The sequence below is a fragment of the Schistosoma haematobium genome, chromosome 1 (genome assembly GCF_000699445.3).
Source record: "Schistosoma haematobium chromosome 1, whole genome shotgun sequence".
NCBI classification, from domain to species: domain Eukaryota; kingdom Metazoa; phylum Platyhelminthes; class Trematoda; order Strigeidida; family Schistosomatidae; genus Schistosoma; species Schistosoma haematobium.
This window is the reverse complement of record NC_067196.1, coordinates 51,956,017-51,978,862: the sequence shown is the minus strand read 5'-3', so window position 1 is coordinate 51,978,862 and position 22,846 is coordinate 51,956,017. Positions and strand designations below refer to the sequence as shown.

At 39.6% G+C, this 22,846-nt stretch overlaps 1 protein-coding gene across 1 annotated transcript; it reads right to left on the bottom strand.

Annotated features, from left to right (window-relative positions):
- Window positions 1–16,226: 16,226 nt before the first annotated feature.
- MS3_00001549 (uncharacterized protein) lies at window positions 16,227–20,691 on the bottom strand. The gene is made up of 2 exons (XM_012940406.3): window positions 20,574–20,691; window positions 16,227–18,221 (listed from the first exon to the last, which is right to left on the bottom strand). The coding sequence occupies exon 2, from the start codon at window positions 18,211–18,213 to the stop codon at window positions 17,338–17,340; it is 876 nt and encodes a 291-aa protein (XP_012795860.1). The 5' UTR covers window positions 18,214–18,221; window positions 20,574–20,691; the 3' UTR covers window positions 16,227–17,337.
- Window positions 20,692–22,846: the final 2,155 nt, after the last annotated feature.

Below are 22,846 nucleotides of genomic sequence, written 5' to 3'. Positions count from 1 at the left end.
CGAGTATATCTTGGAATTTCGCTGTTGTTACTGGGGGAGTTTGAATCAAGTTAAGAGAGCTGATGTGACTTCCTTTGCCTTTTGTGTAATACGAAGTTTCTTTTAGTGTTAGTCGCCGTTTCTTGGTGTCAACTAGAAATTCGTATCTCTCTAGAAAGTCCATCCCCAATATTGCCAGATCTAAGTCGGCTACCGTGAAAACCCAAGGGAATTGCCTCCTGAACCCCAAATCTAGGGTTAATGTTTTCTGCCCAAATGTCGCGATTTTAGTTTTATTTGCAGCTTGAAGTGTAATTGATGATGTTTCTCGACTAATTTCAGTTTTATGTTGAGGGATGATGCTAAGAGCAGCGCCAGTATCCACCAAGAAATTCAAGCCCGAGTTTCTGTCTCTAACATAAAACAAGCGACTGTTTAGGCGCCCCTCCTCAGTCGTCGCGACCTGGGGAGGGGTTACTCGTTTCCCACTGTCTTAGAATTATGCTTAGGCCAGGCGCATGGTTGCATGCACTTGGTTGAGTTGACACCAAACTTCCAGTGGTACCAACAAAACTGCCCAGATTGTCTGGACATTTGTGACCTGTTTTGTGACTTGGATCGTGGTCGTTGTGGTGACCTGCTCCTGTTTCTATGACCCATTTGCATTCTGGTGACAGCCTCAGTGAGACTCTTAACACTCGCAATGAGTCCTTCTATGACGGGGTCTTTTGCTGATTCTACTTTTTGTGTGTGATTTATTGTGCCTGATCCAGTTGGAGGACCTCTTTCCATTATTCTGTCGGCTATACGCGCTAAATGAGATAATGAGGTTTCAGGATCCTGTGCATCCAAACAGTGTTGGACGTAGCATGGGAGAGCTTGTATCCATCCTTGTTTTAGGACTGCTTCACCCACTGTGTTATCACCCACTAAGACTTGGAGGTGACGTAAAAATTGTGACGGCGACCGATCACCTAGTGTTTCACCTTGAAAAAGTCTTTGGATTCTTTGACTATCTGATAATGATAAACGGTTCATTATCTCTCGTCTTAAGATGGTGTATGGTTGTGGTGATGGTGGATCTAAGATCAAGTCACGGACTTCTTTGGCAACTGAAGGAGGAAGGATAGAACACAAGTCTCTATAGCGAATCCCTTCAGATTTGATATTGTGTCTCGTGAAATAATGCTCTAGTTGAGCAAGCCACAACTCAGGATCACTACGATCAAATTCTGGAAGTCGGAATTTCGTAGTCATAACAGTGTCTATCTCCACTGGTGACAAATCCTCCAGATTATGGGTTTCTATTGAGTCTGACATGAGGTATGTGACAAATATAGCAATAAAATTAGCACAAAAAGTGGTTACTATAACACGAATAACTTAAGATAATACGGAATAAACTAGTTATATACTCAAATTAGTTTACGGATAATCAGGTCTACTTTTACGATTAAGTAAAAAAATGTTAATAACAGAAATGAGGTTAAATTTGTGTTCAAAAAGGGCTCACCAATTTCGTGCCTTAAGGTAACCCTCGTGCTATTGATAGAAGAAACCAGAGAAGTAGTGAATATGTCTTTATTTCGATCTTCGCGCAGTCACAGTGGAGCGTGGGATTATCTGTTCAGACAAACAAAGGCTCTCAACATTCAAGATAATAGGGAATATAACGCTTATAAAAAATAAGGAAGTAAATGAATACTTGAACAATACTGTTTTGGCATAAGCTTGGTTGTTTGGGGTCAACTCTTAACCAACCAACCTGAGCTGTTACAACAACACCATAACTTTTGAAACGTTAAAAAAGCGTGTGTAAGTGCTGAACATGTTCTTCAGTGGAAGAACTAGCGATTAAAATATCGTCGATATAGACAAACACAAAATCCAAACGTCTAATTACTTCGTCCATAAATCTCTGAAAGGTTTGAGCGGCGTTTTTTAGTCCGAAAGGCATCCTCAAGAATTCAAACAAGCCAAAAGGTGTGATTACAGCTGTTTTCTCGATATCCTCAGGTGCCATCGGTATTTGATGGTATGCTCGGACTAGATCTAACTTCGAAAAGATCCGTTTTCCATGTAGATTCAAAGAAAATTCGTGTAAGTGGGGAATGGGGTATCGATCCGGAATATTCAGGTTGTTTAAACGGCGGTAGTCTCCACAGGGGCGCCAATCTTGATCCTTTTTCGGGACCATGTGTAGTGGGGAAGCCCATGGGCTGCTAGACTGCCTAATGATGCCTAGTTGCATCATGTGCTCGAATTCTCGCTTAGCAATTGTTAGCTTATGTGGTGGTAGTCTTCTTGGCCGGGCGCGTATTGGAGGGCCTGTGGTAGTAATGTGATGTTGTACATGGTGGGTGGTACATTCGTTTCGGTAATCCACCCTGGTGATGCACTCGAATTTCGACAAAATGTCGGTGAAGATGTTGTTCATAGGTTTTATCATCCGAATTCCATACATTTCGTAGTTGAAGGTGATTGTACCGATGACCTGTAAATTCGTGTTCTTGTCAATTAATTTCTTGTTGCCCACATCTACTAATAGGTTGTAAGCACTGAGGAAGTCGGCTCCGAGAATAGGTTGTTTGACTTGGGCTACGATAAACACCCATGTGAATCTTCTGCGGAGACCAAGGTCTAAGATTAATGACTGTTCTCCATAAGTTTTAATGACAGTGTTGTTGGCCGCGACGAGAGATAATTTAGAACACTCAGAGTGCCGTCGTCGAGAGAGATGTAGTGGGAAGATGCTGATTTCGGCTCCGGTATCGACTAAAAAATGTGAGCCAGAAATTCAATCCCTGATATGAAAAAGACGGCTTGGATAGTGGTCAGAAACAGGCGCCGCCATCACCGTCTGGCCGGGTCGTTTCCCTTATTCACCGTGTCAGTTGAAGTAAATGTGCATGGTCGTGTACAACGCCGTGCTTTGGTGCCGTATTTTTGGTGATACCAACAAACTTCAGATGTTCGCTTCGGTGACCGAGACCGTTGTCTGGAAAAAGATCTTCGTTTGGAGGGGGATCTCGATTGTCCAGCTTGGATGGTTGCTATGGTCGATTGCAGTGACGCCAGCTGGCTCGTTAATTGCGTTAACTGCTTTTGAAAGGAGGCTAAACAGCTAATATCTGCTGGTCCAGGTGGTTGCAATGAGTTCACACAGTGACCATCATGGTAGACTCCCATCATTTTATCCGCCATGTCGGCTAAGTCATCAAGGGCGACGGATTTCCCTGAAACACTGAGAATTTGCCTAACGCCGTGTGGTAATCTTTGAAAGCACATTTGCTTTAGGAGGACTTCGTCTAGTTTGTATGGACCGGCGAGTTGTTTCATGTGGCGGAGAAGTTGAGAGGGTCTCTTATCTCCCAAGTCGTAAGACGTTAGCAATTGTTGTAGCCTTTTCTCATCTGAGACCGATGTACGTTGAATTACTGCTGCTTTTATCTTATCATATGGTTCAGATTCTGGCACGTGATCGATTAAACCCCCGACTTCAGCGACAATCTCAATAGAAAGCGCGCCGACTACATATGCATACTTTGATGCCTGAGATCGTATGCCTCTAACCATGAACAAAGCTTCAAATTGCGCAAACCACACTATTGGGTTATTAGCTCCATATGTTGGGAGTCTGAATTCTGAGATAGTATTAACTGAACTAAAATTATTTTCAGTAGAGTTTGACAATGAGACAAAAGTTGTTACTGGAGGCGAATCCATATCAATGAGTTTAGTGGGAGAGGACATTACGAGAAAAATAAACCATTAAATTGTATGAAACGATAAACAATATAACAGTTAGGATAAACACGAGGCTCACCAAATAATTGGGGTGGACCAGACGATATATAAACGCAAAAAGTATCGACAAAGTTAATAAAAAGCAATAGTAATATTAATATATATCAGTTAAATGTTACAAATACAATAAAAATGGAACTTTACTTAAGTTCACCCAAAATGATGCGTGTTCGGCTTTAATCTGGTACAATAAATCCACAATTATAGATGCTTGGTAATTCCAAACGTATCGATGAACTCCTCAATGGTGTAATCCAAAGAAAGGTATGGTGTATTCGCTCTCGCAGTCTATGAATGTAAATAATATTTGTTTTAGATCTCAGTTAATTCAATCTCGAATGAAAATAAAACGAGGGATGTGTGAGAAGCAGTGTATTTGTTAACCAGCAACGATATGTCACGCTATGTAGTATCACAACGGAAAAAGTGTTCAAGGTCATTTTCTAAAACAACAGGTACAATCATTTAATGATAAATGTACATGTAGTGAGAAATTGACAAAATAAATACCAATAATATTAAAAACTATTTACAAAATAAGCTTGTCAGACCCATCTCCACAGTACTACGTAAATCGCAAATGTCAGTTTTATAGATGACTTTTAAGTCATCGGCATAGATGTAGGTCTTACCTGTGCTAAAGCAGTTGCATATAATGTTGATGTAGATTATAAAAAGCAATGGACCCAAGACACTACCCTGCACAACACCACTGGTTATTGGTCGAGGTGTAGATGCTGTAGAGTTAATCTTGGTTATTTGGTATCTGTTTGTAAGAAAAGACTTGTTCCATTGCAAAAGGAGATTTATAATTCCAAACGACTTAAGTCTGTTGATTAGAAGATTATGAGGTACTCTAACAAAGGCTTTCTTAATATCGAAGTATAGTATAACAACGAGTTTCTTCTGGTCACGTATGCGAGTAACCTCGTTAAAGAAGTCTATCAGACATGTATTACAGGACCTTGTTCTAATGAAGCCATGTTGTGACTGGTCTATTAGATCTTCCTTAAGTAGGTGATTATATAGTTGATTTTGTATCACTTTTTCCATTATGCGTGATATGACTGGAGTGATATTTATAGGTCTGTAGTTTTCGACCAGGTTCCTCGGTTCGGATTTGTGTTTGGGAAGAACATACATTACCTTCCAGGTTTCCGGATATGTACCTGTCTCTAAAGATAATGTGTATATTTTGAGTAGTAGCGTCTGTATGTCTGGCCCTGACATTTTATAAAGGATTGAAGGGATGTCATCGGCACTAGAACTCGCATTTGGCTTAGGGGTTTTAATGGTGGTATGTATACTCCTAATGTCGAAGTTTATGATACTAAGATAATTTTTGCCGATGAACTTAATGTCTATATCTGGAGCATGAGATGTTTTCCCGTTGTGGGAAAACCATTCACTTAATAGTTCACATATGACGGTTTGGACATTACACGTCACTCCATCGTGCAGTAAGGAGTGAATGTTGTGTTCTGCGTTCTTTCTTATAAGTTTTGCAAGGAGACGAAATATGGTTTGGGCTCTAGATGCAGCAGTGAGCGCAGTACGTTCCTCTACCTGTTCATGCTTGTTGTGTTGACTTCGTACTCCGTCAAGTACGGAGTATATCTGGTGCAGAACACTGAAATCTTTTAATATATAGTACGTCTTTTTCAGTTTTCGCAGTTTAGACCTAGTCTTTTGATTTATATAGGGGGTAATTGTTTTAAAAGCAATTTTAGAGAGTATAGTAGTGCCTAGTGCAGATTTGGTGGTGATATTGAATATTTCTAATGTTTCTAAGAGGTTATCATTAGTAAAGAAACTGCTCCAGTCAGAGTGCTCTGTTAGAAATCGAAAGTTTTATCAACCAGCGTTTGCATAGTCCCTATATTGGAAACACTTATTTAATGTCTTTAATTTGTTGCACATGGCGAGAGTCGGAAGGGTGTAGAGGACTATTTTATGATCTCTGTTATGAAACTTTCCGCCAACCACCATTGATGTTGGTGTGACATTATGACAGACTATCAAGTCAAGAAAGTTGTGATTTCGTGTAGGCAGGTGAACGTGTTGTTGCCAACCGTGTATGTCTAAGGACCTAAGTATGCCTTCAAAGCGCAATGGGCCGGAATATGTCGTCCGCTTGATGGTGGGAAGGTTGAAACCACCACATACAATTTTGTAAGTGAAGTCAAGCGATGCAGCCTGAGCCAATGACTCACTTATAACAGTGTCAGTTGAACTAGGAATGTTTGGAGCTCGGTATATGCACCCGATTAGTATTTCACACTCATGAGTGTGCACAGTAAGCCATTTGGAATCAGGAAGTTTGCTGAGGACATGGTCGCTATAGATTTCCGCTCTCAAATTTTTCGATACACAAACAAGGCAACCACCACCCTTCTTAGTGACCCGATTACAGCGGAAGAGCTCAAAGGTGTCTATTTGTAGATGTGTCTGTGGTATCGGAGGACAGCCAACTTTCCGTTATCAAAACAAGTGAGGGGTTGTTTAAAAGTAATAGGGTGCATGGATTAGTCATCTTACTTCGTACAGATCGAGCGTTGATTGACATAAGTGTTAGGTACGGTGACTGTTTGTCTACTAGAGAGGCATGATCTAAACCCAGTAGACCGTCTGTTTTGTCATGAGAAAAGGAAGAATTGGGAGCGTTAACTCCATATTGATGAGCGTTTAGTTTATTACCAATAGGGTTATTGCGAGAAGGGTAGTCGGATGTTGTTTTGGTGAAAGAAGGGTGTTTAAGAGTGAAAGATAGAGTTGAATGGTTGGGTAGTGTGTTCGGGGAGTAATCAAGAGGTTCAGTCAAGGAGTTTTTAAGACTAGAGACGGTTATGGAAGTTGAGAAGGATGTGCCACTCCCCATTAAATCGGAGTACATAGATGGTCTCAGAATAGTGAGATTGTCGCCCTCAACATTTGGAGACCCCATAGCAGCACTGTTGGGGGGAGAGGGATATAAAAGGATGAGATGGTGCATATTTGGAGTTAGGGGGGAGTAACGAGTTGTATAGAGCGGCTTGACTTAGATAGTATCTAGAATCAGTAGGTGGGTTCCCAAGTAGACCAACTTTATGGATTCCTCGTGTGCGATGGGCAATTTTAGTCCTATTGTGGGAAGTTGGGGAGGTTGTATGTTTCTGTTAAGGAATGAAGGGATGCCTGTCATTTTTGCCAAGAGAGGTGTTTTGTTGTGCATAGTTGAGTGCTGGTTCATGGAGCTTACAAGGTTCGCACTATATGACTTATGGGTATCACGTATAGGTGTGGTCCTTGTCGAGTTTCGTTTCACATTAGGATGAGGGATACTGCCGGTTCACTAGGTTTGTTGTAGGGCATTCTATTGCTATGAAATGGTGCATGTTTTAGGTTAGGGGTGCCGGAGTACTGGTGGATTTTTACAGAGAGTTTGGTATTATTTCGTACAGCGGTGTCTGAGCGTCTGTAGCTGTTAGCTCAATTCCTGGGAAAATCATTTTAAGGCTTTTTATCGGGGCCGCTAGGGCAATACTTGGACACTATTGAGGCATAAGTGGACTGGCATTTTGGGGTAGCTCAGTGCTTGGGCTGCTTTGCGTGCGGTCTTGTTCTTAGGAATAATAGCAGCACTGGACGTGCCTCCGCTTTTTGGAGGGGCAGTGTATGGTGTTTTAGAATTAGTACAGTGACAAGACCTGTAGCTGCTGCGGCTACGTAGGCTGGGTTGATCAGTTTGTGTTCCCTTGCAGATTCGACGCTGGATAGCAGTCCTGTCATGAACGATTCTAATCTCTTTCAATGTTGGAATACGCCTCAGTAATGACTGACTATTGAGGAGGTGATTAGCTTCAGTGCTACTACCAAATTGAAATAGAATGGGACAGGAGGCTTTAGTGTGTGCTTTACGTAACCTTCTTGTTACGCACCAAGATTGCGACAATCCACATTCTTGTAGTAGAGTATTTTTAGCAATCTTCACGTTCGCACTATCGGGTATATTATACGCAATGACATTCTGCATACACTAAAGTTTTTCAACACTTCAGTTGATATATGGTCAATTACATTTTCAGAGTTTTTTATAATTTCCAGATCGGGATTTTCTAGAACACTGATTATATATTTGTACGGTAACCAATTTGTTTACCGCACATAGATTTGCCACAGGTATTCGGAGTTTGACAACGCTTTAACCAGTAACACCTTCTACTATGTATCATACCGACCAAGTGAAATCAACAGACAGAGGCGAGCAGGTTCGAAGATATATTTGATAGGCTATCAATATATCGAGAATCGTCTGATCTAATCTGGCTAGTGGTTGCAGGGGTTGTTGAGCACGGCGTTTCCACTCGTGACCTGGTGCGGATGCATGACCGAGTGCCTTCTGCTAGGTGAGTCCATTAAAACTAATGTTGTCAGCATCCAGTGTCGAAGACTTACAGAACTTTTTATTTTGGGGATTTATTTACGTTTATAGCCTAGTCCTTTCAGGAGAGGCCCCTAGGCAAAGACCATCCCGAAATGATCAGCCGCCGCCTCTTATCGTTTGAGATCCACTACCATCCGTAATTAAACCGGCAGTTCTAGGATGTATTCTTGTCCTGAAATTAGTGTATTCGAACATTCGCTTATGATGCTTGAGTACAGATTAAGCCAACTGCCTTCATATATACATTAATACCTCTCACTGTGTTACGTACTCATTTCTGAATGACATGTAAATCCCATCGTCATTACAACGAAAATTTTGACTCCTCGTAAACTGCATCGTTCTTTTCCAGCCGTCCTGGAAAAGAAAAAAGAAAGTGTAAGTGCATGTCAAAATACACTCGTATGTGCGTAAAAACACAATGTCGGCGAAAAAAATGGAAAATAAACTCAAGCACACGTAATAGCGTTAAAAAAATATTTTTTTATATTTTGTTTTTTTTAAATAAAAATATAAATATATAGGCATATTAAAATTGTTTTTATAATATTATATATCGTAAAAAGAAAAATCGAGATAATATAAAATGTCGAGTAGTGCCTTACGTGCAGTAGTCGTTTAAATGTTCTGGAAATCTTACTCTTCTTCCAGAACGCGTCGTTTTAGGTTTATTTTCAGATACATTCGGAGTATCATCGCTAATGTTGGTTGTCGGTTTAGGAATTATGAGTGTAGGAGTCGTGTTGTGCGATTGTACCGAAGGAAAATCGACGTGAATAGGATTTCTTTTTAAATACGCTGCTTTTAAGCAATCGATGCTGATGCTATCGTTTGTTCCGTTCTTATCGACTATATAGTACGTGGATTCACGCTGAAGAACTTTGAAGGGCCCTTCGTATGCTGATTCGAATGGTCGTCGATGCGAGTCTCGACGAACGAAAACGTGTGTACTATATCGTAAGTCAGGTTGAACCAAAACATCGGTTGATTGTGGTCGAGTGGAAGCAGGTTTAACTGAACGCATTGCGTTTGTAAGCCTGTTCGTGTAGGAGGTTAAATCCATGTTCATTGAACAGGACGAAGGATCCACGAATTCTCCTGGAAGTCGAAGTGTCGTTCCATAAACGAGTTGAGACGCAGTGTATCCAATGCCAGCTTTCACTGCATTGCGGATACCTAGTAAGACGAGTGGAAGAGCGTCCGTCCACTGTGAAACGTTTGCAGCTGATAGTGAAGCTTTTAGTTGTCGGTGAAAACGTTCTACCGACCCGTTTGCTTGTGGGTGGTAGGCAGTCGTTCGGAAGCGAGTGGTTCCTAAAAGTGTGGTCAGACGACGGAAAAGATCAGATTCAAACTGACGTCCGCGATCTGTAGTGATGGTTGAAGGGCAGCCGAAGTTTGCTACCCATCGTTCGACGAATGTGCGGACCACTGTTTCAGCAGTGATGTCCTTGATAGGTACTGCTTCTGGCCATCGAGTGAAACGGTCTACGCAGGTTAAGAGGTAAGAGTATCCATTTGAATCTGGTAAAGGTCCTACCAAATCCAGATGAACATGGTCGAAACGAGCATCGGGAGTTTCAGATGAGTGTAAGGGACATTTATTGTCTTATAACCTTAGATTTTTGGCAGCTTACACAGGAGCGTGCCCACTCGCTCATGTCTTTATTCATTCCAGGCCAGCAAAACCGTTCTGCTATAAGGTTGATGGTTGCACGGACACCTGGATGAGAAAGTTTGTGCAATGTATTGAAGACATTGCGTCGATAATGTTTCGGCACGATTGTGCGATCCCTACCTGTAGATGTGTCTCAAAGTATGGTTTCCTTACCTGTTCCCATCTGTTTGATGCGTAGTTCAAGGGTTGTGGACGATAACTCGTGCTGAAGATCAATGTCTTCTTTTTGAAGCTCGGCGAGTTTAAAAAGGGCGATTCCTTGGAAACTGTTCAAGGAAGTTATGCGAGATAAGGCGTCTGCAACTACATTGTTTGCTCCAGAAATATGTTGAATATCTGAAGTAAACTGCGAAATGTAGTTCAGTTGTCGAGACTCACGAGGTGAGTACTTGTCAGAAGGAGAGCATAGAGAGAAGGTGGGCGGTTTATGATCAGTGAGAAGAGTGAATTCACGGCCTTCGATGTAGTGTTGAGAATGTCGTACAGCACAATACATAGCTAGGAGTTCCCTACCGAATGTGCTGTACCTCGATTCGGTGTCTAGCGACCGTCTAGAGAAAAATGCTAATGGTTGCCAGTTGTTAACCCATTGTTGTAAGACGCCACCGATTGCCGAGTCCGATGCGTCTACTGCGATACTAATGGGCGCTTCGGTGTCCTGATGTGCGAGCATTGTTGCTTTAGCGATTAGTTCCTTAACTGTGGAGAACGCTTTTCGTGCGGTGTCGTCCAAATTAATCGATTTCGCGTTTCCACGAAGTTGGTCGGTTAGAGGTTTCATGAGTAACGCGCATTTCGGTATGAAACGTCTATAGAAACTTACGAGGCCGTTAAACGTTCGTAATTGCTTGACGGTGGTCGGTTCTGGGTAATCCAGAATGGCCGCCACTTTGGTTCTAAGGGGTCGGATACCTTGAGCATCGATAGTGTGTCCCAGAAAGTCTAATGAGTCGGTTCCAATTTGGCATTTCTGAACGTTTACAGTAATGCCATGTTTTTGTAGTCGTTCGAAAACAAGATCCAGATGCTTGAGATGTGTTTCTCTGTCCGGACTTGCTATTAGACAGTCGTCAACATACGCGTGTACGAAGTTGAGACCTCGAAAAACGTCGTCTATGAATCTTTGGAATGTTTGAGCAGCATTTCTTAGACCGAAAGGCATTCGCAAAAATTCATAGAGTCCGAAGGGAGTTATGATAGCTGTTTTCGGTATGTCGTCAGTAGCCATAGGGATTTGGTTATATGCTTTAACCAAGTCGATTTTCGAAAAGACAGTTGTACCTTTCAAGGTAGCTGTCAAATCGTGAATGTGAGGCAACGGGTAACGATCGGAAATGGTTTTCGCGTTCAATCGCCGATAGTCGCCAGTTGGACGCCAATCGTTGCTGTCCTTTTTAGGGACCATGTGCAACGGAGATGCATATGGGCTACTTGACGGTCGTATGATTCCTAAGTCTATCATATGGTCGAATTCGTTTTTCGCTAACCTTAGCTTTTCGGGAGCTAGTCGTCGTGCTTTAGAAAATACAGGTGGTCCTGTAGTCGTGATGTGATGTGTAACATTGCTGGTTACACACGGTAATCTCGGTTGCGTTTGTTGTATCCCAGGGTACTTATCGAGTAGTGGTTGATAGAGTGGGTCTATCATATGTTTAACTGTGACTGGGGATACTCTACAACCAGTAAAAGAAGTTACGCAAACGGACAAATTAGTGTTTCCGTCTACTAGCCTCCGTTTGCGTGTCGATGATCAGATTATTGTGTTGTAGAAGGTCCATACCAATGATTGGCATAGAAACATCAGCAACAACGAAGATCCAGTGAATGGGTTTGCGTAAACCCACGTTAAGGTAAACGTACCTTTTGCCATACGTAGCGATCGGTTTTCCGTTTGCCGCCTGTAAGTTTAGGGTCGATTCGTGTAGTCGGTCGTTAGGATTTGCTGGGAGGACGCTAACTTCTGCGCCAGTGTCGACGAGGTAGCGAACTCTCGTTGTCACATCTGTGACGAATAACAGACGGCTTTGTTCGCCGGCTACGGTTGCCGTTAACGCGTGCCGGCTTGGAAGTTTCCCGAATTGCTTTTCGAATCAGTCGGTTTCGTGTTGGGAAAACTGCAGGGTTTTCTGCAATTTCTGGAAAACTTTCCATACTGGTTATGATACCAGCACCAGTCGGGGTTATCTGTCTCTCGTGGTTTAGAGACAGATCGCTTACGAGAAATGCTTCTACGTAGGGTGCGCGATCTCTTACGGTCGGTACGAAGACTAAGATAACGCGTGAGTGTGTGACATAACTCGGTTATATCATTCTGAGTCGTGTGAGGCTTTTCTTTGACTGAAAATACCTCGGTAGTAGGTTTCGTAATTTCTAGAATGCGGTCGGCAGATGCAGCTAGCTCGTCTAAGGCGTTGTTCTGGAACGAGACCAGAACTGCTTGCACCTGTTGGGGAAGTTTTGACAAGAAGAGTTGTTTGAATAGACCTTCGTCGAAAGTTCTTGGGCCTATAACCTCTCTCATCCGTTGCAACATGTCTGTCGCAGAACCATGTTGCAGGTCGATGTTATTGAAGAGTTGATCTAACCTTTGTCGATCGGTTAGGTCTCCTCTTTTATGAATCGAACGTTTCAAGGTTTCGTAAGGTTCAGAAACATCACTAGTAAACATACTAGGTGTTACGTACCTGTTGAATTCGCGCGGTAGTGCCTTGACTACTGCGAGGAATTGTGCACGTGTGTCGATCACGCCGTGCTCGGAGAAGTCGGCTCCTGCGTAGCAAAACCAGGCTTCGATGTCGTCGGGCCGGAAAGGCATCAGTTGAAACGAAGGCGGGGACAAAGTCTTAAGCTTGAGTACTTTAGGTGTCTGTTCAGTCATGATGAAGTATGAAGTACGATAATGAACGAGGGGAAAATATATATATATCCAAGAAAAAACACGAAAAAAATCACAATGTTTAAAAAATAAAAAATAAGGCAATGATATATAGAAATTTCAAAAAGGAACAGACTCACAGTTGCAATTAGGTGTACCAGATCACATCGGGCTCATCAATGAAGATGACACAGGTATTCAGTGTTTGACAACGCTTTTACCAGTAACACCTAATATATTTCGTTCCCACCCAGAGAAATCAAAAGACAGAGTCCAGGAGATCGGAAGAGTGTATTTGGCGATTACCAATATATCGGAATTCTCTGATCTAATCTGGCTAGCGATTGCGGTAGATGTTGAGCACAGCGTTACCACACGTGATCTGGTGCGGATGCATAACCGAGCGCCTTCAGCTATATGAGTCCACTAAAACATATGGTCAGCATCCAATGTCGAAAACTTACAGGGCTATTTATTTTAGGGATTTATTTACCGCTACAGTCTAATACGTGGCAGACTGTTACAAATAGGTATATCCTAGTAATGCTAATTATATTACGAAAAGAACACTTCATATCATCATTCATTTTTAGAAGTTTGGTTTTCAACAGACACTTTGAATAGGAATAATTGTTTACCCGTTTTGGAATAAGATATCTGATTGGGCATGTGCCTCGAATGCATTAATTCTGTTCTGTTGATTAACTTGTGCTCAGTTGTCTGATTAATTCGAATGCCTTTTATGTGAATCGTTCGAATATTCCTGTTTGGTCACCCATCTACCAATCTATCAATCTGTTAATCATATTCCACTGTTATATTGATGTATAAATACTTAAGACACGCTGATTAATTGATACTATGGACAGTTTGACTCCATTCCAATACAATATAGATCGAACCAACCTAATGCAATTCTTAATCTATTTTACTACGATGCAATTGTTGGATATCCTATTGTCGGTGTCAATATTAATCCAATCCAATTACAAAAAGGTCTAATTCTGGTGTTATTCTAATACTACTATTACTTAGGTTTACGTGTGCCCACTTAGTCCTATCACGCTGGTTAATTCAATTACTTGAGTATATATTCAGTAACATTTGTGTTCTAGTTGTTACTTGATTTATTTGTCCTTAGTCATCGAGTATAAAAATAATGTATATAGCAAGAATCCATGACAGAAGTCCAGCATTTTGTTTCATGAATCTCTGCTACCCTCATATTATGCCAGCTTCTGTTTATCTGGGTGCTCCAGTTTTACTTAATTAGCATACGGTAAATATAGTTGACAAAAAACACCACCTAAAATTACCAAGGAGTTATATGTATAATTAACCGTAATACAAACTGATTTAGTAGTCTAACATCTTACGATCGATTCCAAAAACTAAAAATGGACGTACTATTTTTGTATGATAAGTAATATTGGCATCGGCCGAGGATATTAGTTGAAGCCAGATATGAACGGTGAAGTTCAATCACGTGGAACGTTAGTATCAAAGATAATAACCAACCAATGAATAAAACTGCCACGATATTTGAGAAAATACAACTTATTGTTGAGCATGAATATTTACTAAAAAGCCTTCATTATACCCATAACATTATACCCTGCGTTCAATGTAATTGTTTCTAGTAATTATAAAGGTCTGTAAAAAAAAGCAAGAAAGCCATGAAATCTTAGCCGATCCATCGTTAATACAATGACGCAAAAGCTCGAAAATGCAAATTGATAGATGCGTCTGCATTCACTCCAAGGGAGTTAACAGCCAATTTTATTGGTGGGTTTGTGTTCACTGAGCTAGGTAGTACCCTCAAGTGTATTAGTTATAAGATATTCCACACTGTATTGTTAGTATACTTGTATTGTGTATTATATAAACCAACGTCTTCCAAAACAGTGACTCACCTTTCTTACTTGTAATTGACATATTTCCCCACGAGTCATTGACATTATTATGAATGTTTGCTTCTTACCGTTTTGACTGGTTACTCTTTCTACGAACGACCCCAATAATCATGAAACTTAGTCCTGTCTTCAGACTATAAGGAACACTTGCTCAAGTTGTTTTTGTGGCGAACGACTAATGCACCTACTGTACAGCTAAATATTTTATATTGTGTTCAAACTTATCATAATAATACAATATCATACCATGTATTTCGAATTAGAGTTCTTTATTGTGTTTTGTCGAAGTTCTAGACTTATCGGGATCGGTTTTATTTCTTTATATTATTTAGAACTAAAAAAATTGTTTGGCTTGGCTATTCTTCAGCTTTTGTTGTAATTGAGGGTCATTAACTCATTATTCTCACTGTATTTGTATTGATAGTATTATATCTATGACAGTTGAGACGCTTCCGTACTATTTGGATTTATTTAGAATCAATGGCAGTTCACCATATATCTGCGTTTCACATATCAGCGCGTCGTTCCTATTGATTTGTACATCCGTACTAGAAGTCTCACCAGCCCTAATCAGTCTGTGACTGGTAAAAATTTGGCAAATATACAACCCTCCCGCTTGTTTTCTATTAAGTCGCACCGCCCACGTCGGCGTGGTGTTCATCTAATCAGGAGGTAGAAATACCAAGCAACACTGTCGCATTGCTTTACGATGACAAAATATGACCTATGAGAGTAGAATACACGAGTAGGTTTTAAGTATTCAACTATGCCTTTACAGCACCGTCCGCTTATGGTGGAAATACTGAGGGAGCAAACCTGAAGTTCAGTGTAGAGTGCTAGGCAGAGATAGCAAATCTATTATTGAGGTTGCGATTCTCAACATAGTACACCAATCTGTAAATATACTATTGTTTACTTTAATATACAATACTATCCGATAGGGGAATAGTTGGGGATAACTTAGGAACAGAATGATCAGGATAGAGGATCAAGTCATTAACTGTTGTTCTGGAAAGCACCAAGAAATGAAAGATTTCTTACTGGAGTTCGCTCAACTTGAACTGGCATGCACTCATATCAAGTCCTATGGTGATCATGATCGTTAACTGATATGACCCTTCCCCAGGTTCACAATGCGTTTTCCTACAATCTCAGAAGTACCTAGTACCATGTCCTATTATGTAGATCAACGCTATAAAAATCCACACTGGGTAAATTGATGTTTAGTTACTGACTTATCATACACCATATCCTATTAGTCTGATTAGCAGTAAGTTCAAGAACTCACATTTTTCTCGGATATTTCCTTGGTTTAATTTAGCACGACAGAGAAAAAAGTTTCGATCAAAATCTTTAGTCTAGGTGCGTACTGTTATTCAACCAAACCTTATTTTCGACACAGCACTTTTTAGCAAACTACTAGGCATTTAATAGTCCTTTAATATACTAGATAATTCAGATTGTAATACACGTCATGTAAGTTAGCGAAATCTTGTCAAACCTGTCAAATTACTGAAATTTCCTTTCAAACTAGTTAAAAAATAAAGCCACATGAAAACATTGATGTACTCTAAAATGCGATTAAAAATACAATAGGGATCAATCAGACTAGTTATGTAAAATAAATACACTGAACAGAAATTCAGGGTGTATATATTAATAAATCGCTTGTGACAACTCCCCAAACTGGCTGACCTTCAGTAAGGATCATTAAATCCGTAATCACAAGATGTCATAATTGCACGAAACCAAAGTAACTAATGATATTTCAGTTTAATAAATTTGCATATTCCCTACTCATTACTAGGTTTCTGAGATAGTCTGTATGCAATCAACTTTGAACCATTTTATAGTGTATTTTTAAATTGTTGATATCCATTGACTTGAATACATCAATTTTTTCACTCCAAACGCTTTATAAAAATTTACACGAATTTATACTAAACAAGGTATCTATTTACAGTACATTAATATGTCATAACTCTTTCTGAATCATGACTGAATACACAGACAGTCTTCATCTATCACATTGAGTGTTTTAAAATTCATTAAACTTTACTTTTAATTCCAATGTTTAAATACCATAGGATGAGGACGAGAAATAACCGTTCCTATCCCTTTCGTTTGTAATCCCATATGCATTTTATCATCGCACATGAAAGCAGTCCCGCCAAGCAAAGTTGAAATGCATTTAACTTATTATGAGTCTCTAACTTACAGTTACAGAGAAAATCTGATCACCAAGCACTTAAGGATTTTCAAAATGAGTCCTTATATCGTGAACAACTGCAGAAAATACAATTACCATATATCAACAGGTAGCCCTCATCCCTAAACTATGTCTCCTCATTTTCATTTCCACAAAAACGCTGTCGAGTCAACTGATCGCAAACCCAATACTTGAAACAAGAATATGAAAGATAAAAATGGAAATAAATAATTAGTAACAAGAAGTGAACGTAGAATTCGATTAATTTAAATCCGAAATACTTTAAATACAAATAAAAATAATTTCTGAATTTGATGGAAAAACAGAAGATTCTAAAAAATGGTAGAGAAAATATATTTCCTAGAAAGCAAGTACTTCTTTCTTTGTAAAAATTATGGATAAGATGAACGATTGTAATGAAATTAACATCAATAAGAATAACCTACAGCAAATTTAGTCACCTGCGTTTTTTGTCTGAGAAATGATGTGTTGTAAAGACTGTGGGAGTATAGCGCGTAATTCTTCTTTACATACTGTTCTCGTCAATTCAAGTAGATCTTTCTCTTTCAAAGAATATTTCGACTGTACCTTGTTACAACTGCCTTCTACGTGTACCGATGAATCCTCACTTACACTCAATAAAAGTGATAGTATTTGGGTCAAACAGAGTCGACGCAGTAAACGTATAATATCGTTCTCGTCGTCAGTACGAAACTGAGGAACGACATGACTGGTATTTTTATCAGATGAATGAGAGTTGTCAGAACTCGTTGACGATAACTGACCGTAATCACCCACCAACCTTTCTAAAACTTCTTGATTGTTTGTGTGCCCCTTTTTGAGAGTAACATGCGAATCCCCTTGTGTGTTTACGGAGCTCGATTGACGATTACACATCTTATTATGCTTCTTACCAGCAAGATGAGCCTCTTTGGCCTGAGCAGACGACAAACTTATTTGACAAGTATCGCAAAACAAGTGTGACTGAACATTCTCGCTACCTGTATTGACATCGGAACTAAAACGAACTTTGGCAGCCAACTTGGATTTCTGCTCATGTTCTACAGAAGAAAAATGTTCATGGAACTGTGCCTTTGATACAAACCACTTGTCACACAAACTACAAAAACATAAATCATCTGACGGTGTACTTTTCAATGGTCTATTATCGTCTTGGCTTGAACAAGGTAAGGATACATCTTTCCCCAAACTCGGTGAGCTTATCGAGCTACTACAATCCACATTTAATATATGATGCCAAAATTCGTCATCTGTCTCGAAAATAACACGACATCCAAAACATCTTCGAGCTTCTACTACATCCGTCATTTCTAGTGCTAAAATGAATAGGAATAAAAAGGAATTACAACCCTCTACAATTAGGACACAAACTCTTAAGAACGCTTAATATCAGTATTTAATTACAAACTCTCACCGGTGTAAATGTAATTCAGCATTTAATTATCTTTATTTGCCTGGTTTATCCACTTGTAGTTTTTTTTGAAATATTTTTAATGTATCTATGTTTGATTATATGCACATATTTTACTGACTATAAAATGGCGAACCTGTTAAATTGTTTAATGTTATTACTTTTAATAAGGCAATGAAAACCAACCAGCTACTGTATATGTAGAAAACTTCAGGATATTATTTAGCATGCATCATAACATGACGGGTCAATCGACTACTAAGGTATCGGAATGAGTTTACTCGAAAGTTGATTTGACTGAGGCCGTTGAACAGTTTATATTACACATGTAATCTGTGATATAACAGATATCACAAGACAACAGCTGGTTGCATATTAGGTTATTAATACTGTAATTTAACGAAATTACGACTACAAGTTGCTCCTCGAATAAAACTAATCTAGTACGAATAAATAGGACCACTCTAAACAGAGGACCCGAAATTATGGTGAACTCAGCTATCACAAGTCAAATTACAAATATAAGTTTCATATTCTATCCAAAGGCCTGAGCTGACCAAAATGTCCACTTTAAGCAGAATAATAACACTGCCCAAGAACGCTTGACAGAGCATGCCTCTTGCTTTAATTAATTCCGAACGTACATTTAGATGATTTTGTTTATATCGACTGTCTGACTAATTTGATAAGAATATGTGTAGTGTTTGGAACCGTAAACTATCAACTCTTAGCTTCGATTACCAGATTGCCTTAATCTCACCCTCGTGTTGTTTTTTATTGTTGTCTATTGCCTTCGTTATTAAATGTAAGTGCATTCTATGTGCTTACTGAGTTGCCGACTACTCTTTTCTCTTCCAAATAACCTCATATAATGCTCTTCACACTCCCCCAGGTACCTTTAGGCTAGACGAAAACCTACCAAAGGCTGAACGTTATATTTGTGATGTCTCAGTGATTAAAGAAGTTATCATTTGGTAGACAACAAAAAGTTCCTTTAATCGTCTAGGCAATTAATAAATGACAGGCAGTAGTACATGTTTCTTCGAAATTGGCGATTAGCTCAGCATTTAGTTTGTACTCACAACGACTAAGGACTTGATGTAAGATACAGCTAAAATGCTATGAACCTCCACCGTTTTGTTGAATTTACAAGTAGTATGACGCTATGAGCCTCTAAAGGCACTTTTACAAAAAATACTAACATGTACGGCACTGGTAAGATCTAAAGTATGAAAAGTGTGTAAGCCAAAAACTGTTACAAAGTAAACTGGAAACTCCCGACACGTATTTAGAGAACTGCTATGTGTGATTCCCGTGACGATATTAATGAGGAATGAATTAGTTCGAAAATTAAGTCGCTATATCAAAAACTATAAGACTTCAGGTGAGAGAATAATTTATGGACGAACCAGATTTAGGATAACATGTTTCGAATTTTGGCGCAAATTCATCCATTTGGTTAAATAGAGTTTTGGCATTATAGCTGATGTCAGTAAGTGATTAAAACTTGAGATCTAATTCCTAACCCTAACTATCAACTGTAAATATTAATCTTAACTCCTCATACTGGTTTATAATCCTGATTTAGCCGTAGTATGTACGTGGACATCCTCAAGGACTTTTTAGCGTTGCTCAAATGTCGTCCATTAATTACAGTTTCACCAGACTTCAATGTAGTACTCAGGATGCCAGAAAACCTTCAACTCAATACACTTTTCCCTTGGAATAGACAAAATAGCTTACAGGACATAGTAGGCTAACTGAAAAGTCAAGAAAATATAAATATTTCCTACTCAATATAATCCTTGATCTTGGATTAAAAAGGTGGAGATCTGAAGTAACACTAATTGTTAAATAACTCCGCGTTTTCCCTGCAGTTAGCTCTACGTTTTACATAATGACTGGCCTAGTTACACAAGCGTTTAATCACCCGAAATTTTGATCGTCCCATAAAACTTATTACAAAAAAACTTACCGATCGGTAAGTTATCGATAACTTGCTCAGGGATACCTGAGCATTCGGATGAAAGAATACATACCGAAGTGCGGCATATTAAAACTAATGTAAGTCCTTGATAATATAAACACAAAGCAAATCTGAGGTCAATTTAGGATATGCATATTAGTATAGTGATCATTAGATCTAATTATAATTAGATCGATATCTTGGTATACCAAGATATCGAACAATAACAACTGGCCTTTCATTGTAATCGAACCAGTTATTCAAGACTCCCTAAACCTCAACAATGCTTACCCCACCTCCCAACACTTCCAGATTTGAAGGAAAACTGATATAATAACTACTTCCTTGGGTCCCTAGAGAAATTAACACCCGTTTTCGACCCTGAAACGCTTGCGCGCCTATAAGCAATACGTTCAACATTTCAGTCTTCAGTAATTAGGATGGAAGGTTAATCGATCCCTATTAATCCTCGCAATTCATGATGCTGCGAAGATCTGACCTCACTTTTAATGCATCATCAGCTGCCGATATTATGTGTTCTAGTGAAAATTTCCAGTAATTTACTGCTCAGTGAGAGAAGCGGAACTCCAGACGTAAACGATTTGACCTCGGTTTGTGAACTTCCTTAGAATGTGCTCTCAGATAATCAGTGAGAGATTGGAGGAAGAAAATGAGGCTTACTAATACCAAGATCGTTGTCCAGTGTACGGTTAACCAGTATTTGATCATCATGTAACCCGCGGTAGGACAATGGGAATAGGTTGAGGCGTCTCAGTCTGTCTTCATAAGGTGGGCCAGCGAGACTTTTCGCCGTTTTGGTTGCTTGCTCTTAGACTCGTTTCTACATATTCGCTTCACATTCGAAGCAAGGAATCGCCTTTTAGATACCATACTCCAACTGCGGCCTCACTAAAGTCATGTATAATACCCTAAATATTTCTTCGTCCATATAATAAAATGATTTACGAATGGCCCATGAGATCCTGAAGCATTTATCAGAAGTAACATTGCAGTTGCCAGCAGTTTCAAGGTCTTTACTTGTTGCGACTCTTAGATCACTAAAGTCCATTATTTTGGTTAACACAACTCCACAAACTGTGTAGTGAGTCTTCGCAGTTGTTTATTTGCCTCACCGTACTCTTGTTAGAGTTCAGTTCTAGTGATCACCTACACATCCGTTCAATCTGGGGGTTTGAGTCATCCTGTAATATTATTCTGTATGACATACTGTGTATGGATGCCTAAAATTTTATGTCATCTGCAAAAAGTAGGACGGATAACTACTACAATTATTAAGTCATTTACATAAAGTAAAGAGGAAAGAGGACCAAGGCTTGTATCTTGAGGAACTCGACTTTTCACAGAGCATCACACTTACAGTGTTCCATTCACCTGTGCCCGTTGCTTCCAATCATTAAGAAAGTCACTTATCCAGTTTATGATTTCATAATGGATTCAAAAACATCCCAGTTTTGATTTAAGACCCAGGTGCGAGGCCTTGTCAGAGGCTTTACTTAGATCTATGAAAGTTACATCTGCCAAAATATTACTATCTTCCGCTTCAATCCCAATCTCCCCTTATGATGACGTCTGTCAAGCATGAAAGACCCATTCTTAAACACCATGTTCCCTGTCTTAGAGATTATTCCCTTCCATATTATTTAGGATAGCCATCCAAATAACCTTTTCTGTTGTTTTGAAAACTACACTGGCTAGACTAACGGGTCGATGGTTGCTAAGTCTCTACTCCGCTCTTTGGAAACCGGAACTGCCAAACAAACACTATTGCCAAAGGTCCAACAATTACGTCCGCTAGTCCTTTCATTATCCTAGGGTGAATATCGTCAGGACTCCTGAACTCATCTGGTTCGATATCACGAAGTAATAGTAAGACATTTTCTCCCTCAATAGACACAAGGTCCATCGACAAAGCGCCATTATAATTAAGTGCTGATCTCTCACCATCGTCGGCAGAAAACATTTTGCTGAGATATTCTGATAAAACTTCATCTTTTGCAACATCTTTTCTTGTAAATATCAACGAATTTTCATGTATCGTAAGTGATGAGATCCCATCACTTCTCTGAGTTTGCCTCTTTATAAGCAAAACTAGTCTTTTTGGACTATTTTCACAATCCCTAACCAATCGCTTCTCAAATGAAAGTCCATTCTTACTTATTAACGCTCTACAAGTGTTTACGGACTCATAATAAATGGATCTGTGCTATTCACAGTTATTTGTTCTACGTAGTACTAAGCATAAAATAAATGAGAACTTACTTAAGCTATGCGTCCCCTTGAATACGGACCATTTTCTTCAACTGACGACCCTATGTTTACTGACCAGTTCGTTGTTGCGACCCACTCATGTTTAAACTTATTCCACAAAGCTCGGTCCTTATTGGGGCCAGTTGAACTCTTGGTTCGGTTCAGTAATACCACGGGTATTTAACCAGTTACATCTGGCCTCCCCTTTATGATAACGCCTTCTGTGTGCCTTTGTTGGGGACGTTAGATCGCCAGAATTCACTTGGAAAAGGACCTAATTTTATAGTTTTATCTGG